The 11,888-nt window shown below is 51.3% G+C and overlaps 1 protein-coding gene across 1 annotated transcript in view; it reads right to left on the minus strand.

Annotated features, from left to right (window-relative positions):
• The window catches only part of COL22A1 (collagen, type XXII, alpha 1), a 226,139-nt gene that overhangs the window by 74,135 nt on the left and 140,116 nt on the right, over nucleotides 1–11,888 (minus strand). Inside the window, exons 37-41 of the mRNA XM_010834806.1 lie at nucleotides 10,930–11,061; nucleotides 10,784–10,856; nucleotides 10,323–10,376; nucleotides 7,070–7,174; nucleotides 5,725–5,769 (exon numbers count right to left, since the gene is read on the minus strand). Coding sequence (XP_010833108.1) covers nucleotides 5,725–5,769; nucleotides 7,070–7,174; nucleotides 10,323–10,376; nucleotides 10,784–10,856; nucleotides 10,930–11,061 — 409 coding nt within the window. The remainder of the gene's footprint in view (nucleotides 1–5,724; nucleotides 5,770–7,069; nucleotides 7,175–10,322; nucleotides 10,377–10,783; nucleotides 10,857–10,929; nucleotides 11,062–11,888) is intronic.

Genomic DNA, 11,888 nt, shown 5'->3' on the forward strand with positions numbered 1-11,888 from the left:
TCTCCTTTAAAATAGTTAATATAGGGACTTCCCTTGTGGTCCAGTGGTTAAGAATCTGCCCGCCAATGCAGGGGACACGGGTTCCATCCCTGGTTCCGGCAGACCCCACATGCCTCAGGGCAACTGAGCCAGTGCACCACAGCTACTGAGCCCGTGCCCTGAGAGCCTGTGCTCTGCAGTAAGAGAAGCCACTGCAGTGAGAAGCCTGCACTCCACCACTAGAGGGTGGTCCCTACTCACTGGAACTAGAGAGAACTCGAGTGCAGCAATGAAGACCCAGCACAGCCAAAAATGAATAAAAAAAAAAAGAACGTTAACAAGGGAGTGGACCTCCCTTGTACTTTGTTTTAGCTCGCCTCCTTTCTTCTTCCCAAGGCTGTATTTTATGCACAGCACAAAACCGTAACAGCTGCAAGCTAAACCACACCCATGTTGCAGTTTGTGTTCTTCTAAGTAGCTGTTCACACTCCTGCTTCTCGAACCAGCTGATCCTCACATGCGGGTCTTCTTTCATCCAGGTTCTAAGCTTCCAAATACTTCAGTTCAGTCGCTCAGTCGTGTCTGACTTTCTGTGACCCCATGGACTGCAGCACGCCAGGCTTCCCTGTCCATCGCCAACTCCCGGAGCTCACTCACTCATGTCCATCGAGTTGGTGATGCCATCCAACATCTCTATTGTCCCCTTCTCCTCCTGCCTTCAATCTTTCCCAACATCAGGGTCTTTTCAAATGATTCGGCTCTTTGTGAGTTTCAGCTGCAACATCAATCCTTCCGATGAATATTCAGGACTGATTTCCTTTAGGATGGACTGGTTGGATCTCCTTGCAGTCCAAGGAACTCTCAAGAGTCTTCTACAACACCACAGTTCAAAAGCATCAATTCTTAGGTGCTCAGCTCTCACATCTATACATGACTACTGGAAAAACCATAGCCTTGATTAGATGGACTTTTGTTGGCAAAGTAATGTCTCTGCTTTTTAATATGCTGACTAGCTTGGTCGTAGCTTTTCTTCCAAGGAGCAAGCATCATTTAATTTCATGTCTGCAGTCACCATCTGTGGTGATTTTGGAGCCCCCCCAAAATAAAAGTCTCTCACGGTTTCCATTATTTCTGAATACTTACCCACCAATTAAAACTCAGCCCAATCATTTCATTTCTATAAACCCACCTTTGCCTGCCCACCTCTCAGCCTTCGAAAAACATTTGAATGTATCTTCGTTAACTTTAAGACACCACCCTCCCATTGTCTCTGACCTTCTGACTTTTATGTAAGTATCTTAAAAGAATAAATATTCCATTGATTCATTCATCCATTAGTTCAACAAATATTTGTCAAGTACCTAAATGGAGTCAGACTCTATGTTGGGCACAGCATCTACACAGTTCTGCACCCACAATGCCTACTGTTGGGCCTGGAACAGCCCTTTAACAGCCAATCCCTGAATGCCTGAATAAGTGAATCTATCATCACTCGCATTTTGTCAGGTACTAAATTTTGCTGTTGACCAAAATCAACTTTTTGCTCAGGAGGGAATATGATGAATGACCTCTGGCAGCCCTGCCAAGAATCTGAGTCACAACTGATCTCTGCTGCAGGAGCACAGGCCTGGCTCCATTTGTATGCTTATGGCCCTCTGTGATACCAACACTTCCCCGAAGCAACAGCTTAATGGACTGAAACTCGGAGAAAATGGCTCCAAGAAAAGAGCCAAAGACCTTAAAGCTCAGTCAGAATAAGCAAGGAGGTTCCTGATTAGAAGAAAGGGGGCATGTGAGCTCTAATCTAGAATAGTGACTGTGTTATCTGTTTGGAAGACACTCTGAGCCAGCTCAACAGTGTTTAGGGAGGAAAATGTGTGAGGTCATGGAAGGAGGAGGTCATTTATTGAAAAACTATGTGCTGTGAGATTACTTATCCACAGGAGCCCACTGGGGGTTAACCACGTTTTACTCCTTCATACAGAAAAGGAACAGAGTCTCAGAAACAACAAGCCCCTTGCCCTTATGTCATAGATCTTGGGCTTCCCATGTGGCATCAGTGGTAAAGAACCCACCTGCCAAGGCAAGAGACATAAGAGATGTGAGTTCGCTCCCTGGGATGGGAAGATACCCTGGAAGAGGGCATGGCAACCCACTACAGTATTCATGCCTGGAGAATCCCATGGACAGAGGAGCCTGCAGGGCTATAGCTCATAGGGTCGCAAAGACTCAGTCAGGACTAAAGCGAGGGCATGCACGCATCTATCTTACAGGTAGCTGGGCTGGGATCCTAACCCAGCTCTGTCAGAAGGCAAAGCTTGTTCATTTCGCTAGAAACAAGTCCACCCAAGAGAAGAAAAGGCATCTTCAAGAGTCTTTTTGTGGCTGTAAGTCACTATGAAGGGTTGAGAAAGCACCAAGGAAAATCCTTGTAGCGCACTCTTAAGTCCCCAGGGGTTTTCAGCACCAGGGACAGCACCCAGGCAAGGCCCACAGCTAAATGCTGTGAGGAAGGGCGTCTCTCCCCTTCCTCCCACCTTGTCCCCCCACGAGCCCCTCATTCTACAACTAAAGATCTCTCTGATTCCAATTTACCTTCCCAATGCCAGCTGACTAGGGAAACTTTTATTCTAAACTACATTCCACCTTGCAAACATATACAGTATTAACGCTGAAAGGGTCATCTGTTTACACATCTCATATGTAAACAGGGAGAGAGCACAGCTTACCATGGGCCCCATGGATTTGAAACTGGCTGGTCAACTGTACCCCAGGGCAAGGCCCTCTGCACATCTCACCCCAGGTCTCCGCCCACCTCTCTTCTCCACGCCTCACTGCCACCTCCCAGCACTTCCACTGGGGCTTCTCTCTCCAAAAACAGGCTGACAGGGATGAGTCAGGTCTCTCTAGACCCCTCACCTTCTTGCTGAACCCTAAAGTAGACTCCACAGGGTGATCTAATGATAAGGATCACTAATATTTATTGGGCACGTACATGCGGCAAACATAAGGCTAGGCAGGCAAATACTTTATTTGCATTACATCATTTTTTCCCCAAACTCTGCCTGGGAGGTAGATTTTTATCAACCTCATAAATAAGCAGCCCAGAGAAAGGACGTCTTTACCCATTTCCGCATCTCTCGTTTCTGGTGCCCTTTCCAGTGCCCTTGCCTCCCTGCCTTCTAAGAGGCAATTGATTTCTCCCAGATCCTGAAATCCCTCCTCTAGGGGGAACTGAGAGCTCAAAGTGCTGCCGGGCAGATGCCGGGCTCACGGCATCACGCAGGGACCTCAGACACACGTCTGAGCTGGCTGTGGATCAGGGGTCCTCCAGTCCCTGGTCCTGCCGCCCTGCTTCACACAAGCCCACTGCTCTGGGCACAAGGAATTATTTTACAGGCCTACAAATTCAGGCAAAGTTGTTTCCTCTTTTTTTTTTTTTTCTTCAGAAACTAGGGAGTTGTCAAATATTTGCTCAGATCACTCAAAAGAACTCCCTCATTTCTTTTTCCTTTCATCGTGAAAAACAAAATCACCATTAGGGAACGCACTTGATCTTCATCAGTACAACCTCAGTACGACTGCAGAGGTCACCCGCCTGAAGGGTGGAAAAAATCAGGCAGCAGGTTTAACCTAGAAAGTGAAAGTCACTCAGTCGGGTCCGACTCTTTGCAGACTATACAGTCTTTGGAATTTTCCAGGCCAGAATACTGGAGTGGGTAGCCTTTCCCTTCTCCAGGGGACCTTCCCAACCCAGGGCTTGGACCCATGTCTCCCGCATTGCAGGCAGATTCTTTAGCAACTGAGCCACAAGGGAAGCCCCCAGCAATTACTCTTGAGTTCTCAAATTCCATATCCTGGTTATTACTGTAAACCAAGTCTTTTACATACTATAAAAACAATATACTCTGTGGTTTTGTGGCTAAGATCCCAAAAACACAGCCAAAAAATAAAAGGAGAGAAATAAAAGAATGAGTATCTGGGCCTTCAGATAAAACTTCCCGTAAGAGCAGCATAAATGGATTCCCAAAGTGTTCTATCTTCAGTAACTGGGCTGGGTGGTAGGGATGTGGTTTAGGAAAGTGCTGGCTGACTCAGAAAGTGGGTCCAGGAAAGATAGCCAGTGACACCAAAGGCACATAAAAAGAAACTTTAAAAATCTGTTTGTATAAATTTTGTATAAATACATGCAAGTGGATAAAAATATGGTAACTCTACACTAATGCTTCATGTGATTTTGAATATATTTGTTAAACTAAAGCAAAAAATAAACATTCTAATGTCCTTCACTGACTATGTCACCCACGTTCTTAAGTTTATGCATCTGAGCTGGTCAAGTAGTCGTTCACTGGCTGTGGGGGCCTGTACAACACATGCTCTGCTCTGAACACATTCTATCTCGTGCACCTCTGGTCTTCTCCCATGGTAGGACCCTGCAGAGAACTCCTTCCTTGTCTTCCCCTTCAGCTGCTACACACATTTTAGAATCGGGACAAACATCATCTCTGCCAAGAAGCCTTCCAGAGTCAAACCAGGCTGGGCCGGGAGCCCCCTCTGAACACTTGTGCCTAAGCCTCCCTCTATCCCAGCATCTGTTCATCTGCTTCTCCCCCAGCTCCTGAGCCAATAGAGGGCTGGGGAAACGTGCCACTCATCCCTGACATCCCCCAGCCCACCTCCAGATCTGACACGCACCAGAGGCTCAGCAGATCCGCAATGAATGAGATAATAAGCATGTCGTTAATGGATGCATGAATGACTCAATGAACTCATTGATTCAGTGTAAGGATAACTTCAGGAAAACTGTCCTCATCACCCAGGAAAGTTCTCTTATGAATACTCCCTCATGGGCAAAGTCGTCTTTTCTGAGTCATGGTTACAAGTAAATTGAAGAAGAGACACCTGCTATTGACTGAAGTGTCTGCCTTTCCTCTCGGAGGCCTGGCTAGATGACAACCAACCCCCTCCCCTGCAGGGTCAGGAGGTTGGTGGAAATGAGTGACCACCTCTGGGCCTGGCCCACAAAATCTTCCCACAAGGTCCTCTACCATCTTTTCCATCATTTACTCCGGCGTACGGAGGACTCGATAGGAGACACTGAAGTCTTACAGGAGGGAGTGCACGGGACCAGGAACGTGGGCCCCTGAACGGCCGTGTGGTCAGGACTCTCCACTCACCAAAACTCCCATTATACTTCACGTGAATGCAGAATAAAGTTATATTACGTTAATCATCTGAAATCCAAGGACCCTTTGTGTCCCCAGTTAAACCAACAAGACTTGTCATTGTTTAGTCATTAAGTCATGTCCAACTCTTTTGTGACCCCATGGACTGTAACCCACCAGGCTCCTCTGTCCACGAGATTTCCCAGGCAAGAATACTGGAGTGGGTTGCCATTTTGTCCAGGGGCTTTTCCCAACCCAGGGATCAATCTTGGGTCTCCCGCATTGACAGGTGGGTTCTTCACCACTTAGCCACCAGGGAAAACCCCAGTACAAGACTACATCTACTCCTTCGCTGGCTGCAAGCGTCTTTTGCGACTAATTTAACCACAAGTATTTATTAAGGAACAACTGTGTGGCACCCATCCACCTCATGGTTCAGAGCTGCAGAGGCTTTTGTTAGGTGACAAGTGATGAACGTGGAAGTAAACAGGGGTGCCCAGAGGTGCTCACAATTAACTCTGGCATGTTCACTTTCTAAGTGCAACCCACGGTATCTACAGTTTGGTAGATAAATACTCACCTTGGTTCCCAGAGGTCCTGGCAATCCAGGTGGGCCACGAAGTCCCTGGGAAAACAAATGGGACAAAGACGATCATGGAACCACGAGTGACCACCTACCCATCTACCCTGTGCTCTGGGGACACACAGGACCGGGCTCTCTCCACGACCTGCTGTGCATAAAGCAAAAGCAGCTGGTTTTGAGACACAGGAGCCTTGGGTGTGAATTCTGACCCTATCACCTACCAGTTCTGCATGACCTCGAGCAAACCCCTCAGATCTCTCTTAGTTTCCTTTCTTAAGATCCTTTTTTTTTTTTCCTGTTTTTAGGTAGTGAAATTTCATTTTATTAACTTTTATTTTGTATTGGAGTATACTTGAGGTGTTGTGCTGATTTTGAGATGTACAACAAAGCGACTCAGTTACATATACACATGTGTGCTGTGTGCTCAGTCGTGTCCCACTCTTTGTGACCCCATGGACTGTAGCCCACGAGGCTCCTCTGTCCATGGCATTTTCCAGGCAAGTGTACTGGAGTGGGGTGCCGTTTCCTTTCCAGGGAATCTTCCCGACCCAGGGATCGAGCTGCCTTTTGTGCCTCTGGTGCTGGCAGAAGGATTACACATACATACACCCACTCTTTTCCAGATTTTCCCAAATAGGTTATTACAGAGTATGGAGCAGAGTTTGCTGGGCTTGGAGGTGCTAGTTGACTACCTATATTATAGTAGTATGTATATGTTAATCCCAACCTCCTAACTTATCCCTCCCTGCAAGATCCTTATTTTTCAGATTCCCTCAAATAAGGTCAAGGCCAGGTTTCAGGTTTTGCTGTAGGGGCTCTTCTGATCCAAATTCTGGTCTCTTTCTTACTTACCACTTTCTGTCCAGGACACACTAAAATGTGTTTAAGTCCCCGTGCACGTAACACCCTCATGAACTTACACACACAGCTCATCTGTCTGCAACACCCACTCTGTGCTAGTCCATCTAAAAAATAATTTCTTCCAACTTTCACTTTTTGCATAGATGCCACTTCCTGTGTGAGGCTTCCCTGGCTTACAGATCAGGGAAACCCTTCTCCAGGATGGCCGAGCTACGGTCATCGGACTGCTCGGCTGTCTCGTGAGCATCTCAACAGCACAGGCTCTAACCCATGTCTGCGTCCTCGGAGTCTGACCCACAGCTAGCAGTCCACACGGGACCCTGTGCCGTGCTGGCCTGATGCGGGCGGGAGCCAGCTGCTGCCCCCATACAAGACCCCTCTCCCAGCCCAGCGGCTTTCTTGCAAAGTTTGACAGCGGAGCCTTTTTTCCTTTTCTAATTCCAGCGTGGTCGTTACAGTCACCGAAGCCCCCGACGCTTACCGGGTCTCCATCTTTCCCTCTTCCAGGGGGTCCGGGGGGCCCGGGGGAACCAGGATCGCCCCTGGGGCCGGCTGGCCCTGGGCTCCCTTCTTCTCCTGCTGCTCCCTGGAAAGACAAGTGACAGTGTCCGGGATCAAAGAGATGCAGAAAGTAAGGTTTTCAACGGACAACCAATCTAAAGGGAGGGCTTCCCTGGCGGCTCGGTGGTCATAAAACCACCTGCCAATGCAGGGGCAGAGGGTTCAATCCCTGGGTCAAGAAGATCCCCTAGAGTAGGAAATGGCAACCCACTCCAGTAACCTTGCTTGGAAAATTCCATGGGCAGAGGAGCCTGGCAAGGCACATGGGGTTGCAAAAGAGTCAGACACGACTTAGTGACTAAACCGCCACCACCTCCTGAAAGGGGTGGGTGGACTTCCTGGTGATGCCCTGCTTCAGAAAGCCCACCCCTTCTGAAGGCACAGAGGACAAGCTGTGTAATGTGACCCCCAAATTCATATGCCAAAGCCCTCAACTCCAGCACTTCAATGTAGAAATATGGTGTAATTAGTTGAGAGGTGCTGATACTGGAGAAGCATGGAGCCTAACCCAGAAAGAACTGCTGTCCTCACGAGAAAGGGAAATCTGGACACAGGCCTGTGTAGAGGGAAGTCCACGTGAAGACACGGAGAAAAGACAGCTGTCAATAATCCAGGGAGAGGGGCCTGGAAGACATCCTTCCCTCACAGCCCCCAGGAGGAACCAGCCCGTCTGATACCTTGATTTAGGGCTTCCCAACGCGGTGAGAATGGTGACACAGCGCGCTTCTGTTGTTTAAGGCACCCAGTCTGTGATGCTCTCGTTACAGCGGCCTTAGCAAACTATACAGCGTGGAATGTGGGCATGGGAGGACACTGTAGTTCTCTGGTCCAACCTTCTGCCCACAGCAGGAAGCCATCAGGTGTGCCTCTTCCAGGCAGCCCTCCCATTTCTGCTTGGACTCCTTTGAGAGCACAGAGCTCACCACCTCCCCAGGCAGCTCATCTCCTTACTGGGCAGCTCCATTAGATGCTGTCTTTATATTCAGCCGAGACAGTCCTCTCTGAAATCTTCCAGAGGTTTGACTTCAAACTCGGGGCTATGCAGACAAAATCCAATTCCTCTTCACACAACAGGCCTTCAGTGATGTGAGCACCACGTGGGGATCCAAAGTGGGGAGAGAGAGAGGGAGCCAGGATCTGATGAGGGAGGGAGCTGGGCTTGGGGTTTGCTCCCGTTTCTGACCACACGCCAGTGCCCGTGCAGCCCCAGCGTGGACTGCTGCGGGGACCCCGTGGCCACAGGAAGGCCCTCTCCAGGCAGGGCTTTCTTGGGCCTAAGCTGCCACCTGCACCAGGCATTCCAGATGCGGAAGTGAGGGGAGGTACCGTGTCCCACGGAGGGCAAAGCAAAGGATGGAGAGGACCTCTCTCCAGGCACAGGGCAGAATCAGCTTCTGCAAGTCTCAGGCCACCCACTGGACAGTCAGAGAGAAGAGCAGATCCTGCTGTGAGGGATTTTTACCACTTTGTACAGCACCGGAGGGGTAGTCCCCTTGCAAATGCATTCTTCCGCTCATCAGAGCAGAGGTGTCTGGCTCCCTCTAGCGGCTGAATGAGCCAACTGCTATTACTGTTTCAGTTCAGTTCAGTTCACTAATGAAAGAGAAAGTCGCTCAGTCCTGTCCGACTCTGCTACACCATGTACACTATAGTCCATGGAATTCTCCAGGCCAGAATCCTGGAGTGGGTAGCTGTGCCCTCCTCCAGGGGATCTTTCCAAGCCAGGGATCGAACCCAGGTCTCCCACATTGCAGGCGGATTCTTTACCAGCTGAGCCACAAGGGAAGCCCTAAGTTGTGTCTTTTTAAGTCATGACTCTTAGTGACCCCATGGACTGTAGCCCGCCAGGCTCCTCTGTCCATGGGATTCTCCAGGCAAGAATACGCGAGTGGGTTGCCATTCTCTCCTCCGGGGCATCCTCCTGAACCAGGGATCAAAATCGAGTCTCCTACCTGGGAAGCCCCAGACGTTCTCACGTTTGCTCAACTAGTCCTCAACATTCCCTTCTAACCAACCCTCTTCTAAGCCCCTTCTAATTTGTCAGTGCCCGTGTGTCCCAGAATAGAGGCCCATCCTTTACACATGGTAATAATCAAAGCAAAACAGATGGCCCAGGTTTCTTTTCTTTTTTTTTTTTTTCTCCCTCACTTAAGGAGATTTTCCACAGGCTGGTCAATTATTTTTCTTCATAACAAATCACCCCTTCTCCAAGGGATGCATTTACAAACAGCCTTCCCATCAAAACGTAAAAGTTTGTATTTACTCCTATTACAATGTTTTGCCAAAATAGAAAAGATAAAATGGTCACACCTTCCAAAGGTCCCAGGTGAAGTGGACCTGAAGGAATTTGCATTGATAAGTTCAGAGACAGGAGAGCTGGGTAGGAGTTGGCTGCGGAGGACGCATCAGGAGTTGGGGTGGGGTGAGGAGGGGCACTGGGATTTCTGTCTCTGGATGAGAAGCCTCCGCTGGGGGCTCAGGACAGCAAGCCCCTCTCCCCTCACCGCCTGCTCTCTGCCGCACGTCAGGGCCTCAGCTCCTCCTCACCACCCGTGCGGCCCCGCGGTCCGTGTGGGCTCAGTGCGAGCCTGAGACCCGGGCTCCTCAGCCCTGACACTGCTGATGCTCACGGCAGACGGTCTGCACTGAGAAGGGGTGCAGTCCTGTGGGTGTTCAGAATCCCCGTCTCCACTCACAAGATGCCAGAAGTCGGAGTAAACATGGGAGACACATGCTAGAATGCGAGGTCAGGACGTGCCGGGGAGCCTGCCCCTCTGCCCTCGCGGTATTGCTGTTTTGGGGGAGGACACCATGTCCCTCTTCTTCCTAATGGATAAAGCTTTTCTCATAGCCTGGGAAGGTTTAATTGCGCATGGGCTAGTATGGGGTGGCTATGCTGGAGCACTGAATTGAGAGAAAGGGGGGCTTGGGAGGCAGACAGACCAGCTCTCCGGCTCAGCAGCTACGGGACGCAGGACACAGAACTTCAGTCTACACCTCTGTCGGGCAGGGCCCCATCTGACCCTGTGTCTGTGGCGAGGATTAGAGGAGCCGACTGCAGAGGAGCCCTCGGCCTGCTGGGTCCTGAAGTGGGTCTGAGCAGAGCGGGCTCCTTTCCTGCCTCTTAAAAGCTGAGAACCGCCGCGGAGGGTGGAGACCACACTGCGTCTTACCTTCTCACCACGCTCCCCATCTTTCCCAGGGGGGCCTCTGGAGCCCGGGGGACCCTAGAGACAGAAAGGTGATTGACAAGGTCAAGTTAAAGAGGGCCCAGGGCACTCAGAGAAGAGCGTTGGGCCCCCTCCGGTAAGAGGCTCCCGACTCGTTCTCCACCTCTGACTTATTCCTCCTCCACCGCCCTCCCACCGCCTCCCTGTCCCCCGGGGACCGTCAGGCATCCTCGCACATCCTCACACATCGGAGCTCTAACCACGCGGCCCTGCTTCCCGGCGGCCTGCCCACTGTGGGCTGTGGCTCTCAGAGGGCAGGCAGGGCGTGGCACGGAGGGGACCTCAGGGAGGAGAGGGTGACCCAAGAGCACAGCCTTGGCGTCGGTGACCTGCCCGTGTCGTGAGCGTCCCCCAGAGGCTGACTTTTCGAGGCAAGGCTCAGGGCAGGCATCCCGTGGACGCACCAGCAGGGACGTCAGAAAGAGGACGGGCGGGTAGGGACACGTTCGCGTGGCTGCAGCTCGATCCTGCTGGGGGCTCCGGGGTCCAACGGCAGATGCGCGCCCGGAGCGGCTCCCCCAGGGGTGAAGGAGGTGGGCCGTTTACACACCTGTTGGCCAGGGCTGCTTCTGCTGCTGCTACTGGCCACATGCCATGTGGCTGGACCATAAGGTCTCTTAAGGCCAGAGAAAACCCTCGGGCCAAGGGATGCAGGGCTGGCTCCGGGAAGAGTGTGCTGACACTGCGGGGGGAGGGTCACGTGACACTGGCCAGGGTCTCGTGGTCTCCACAGCAACCACTGACCACGTGACGCAGCCTCCCTGTGCCTCAGTCTCCTCCTGAGTGAAACGGGGCCACTTCTGACAGTCACCTCCCAGGGTCGTGAGGAGTCAGGGAGTGTGAGGGACTTACAACAATGCCTGGCACACACCTACACCCACATCTGTCCTCTAAGCCGCTGCGATTATTAACAGAAAAGCTGGTGACAGAACAGGACTGGACTCAACCTCTCTGAGGAGCACAGTTCACCGATGCCCTCCACTGGATGCCACTGGGTGTTGTGTTCCACAATTGAAATAGAAATCAATGTCCAGGGTGGCTCTTAACGCGGGTCACAAGCAGACCCCAGGGCCCCACGGGGTGGCCGCCTCTGCAGGCCAAGCGCAGCGGGGCACGAAGGTGAGCCTACACAGCCCACACGCTCCAGGCTGAAGATGAGAAAGCCGAGGCCTCAGGAGGCCCCCACAGAGGCCTGGCAGCCAGTGAGCTGCGGCTAAGACCCCGCAACCCAACAGTCAGGGCGTCTCACATTCCTGCAGGTTCATCCTGCTTCTGCCAAGGTCAGTTGTGACGCTGATCCTGCATCAGCGCTACTCACAGCTTTCTGCCCCCAACAGTTTCCTTCACCACCCTGAGGTCTCCTGAGTTACCAAGAGCCTCAGGTTGTAGCTTTGTAGGCATCTTTGCTGGGCCTCGATTTCTCCATCTGTGAAATGGGAGCAGGGATGCCTACACCCTGAGTTCTGTCGTGGAGGATACATGAGTTCACCAGGGGGATGGACACCATGG

This window comes from Bison bison, unplaced genomic scaffold (genome assembly GCF_000754665.1).
Source record: "Bison bison bison isolate TAMUID 2011002044 unplaced genomic scaffold, Bison_UMD1.0 scf7180017864036, whole genome shotgun sequence".
Classification (NCBI taxonomy): domain Eukaryota; kingdom Metazoa; phylum Chordata; class Mammalia; order Artiodactyla; family Bovidae; genus Bison; species Bison bison.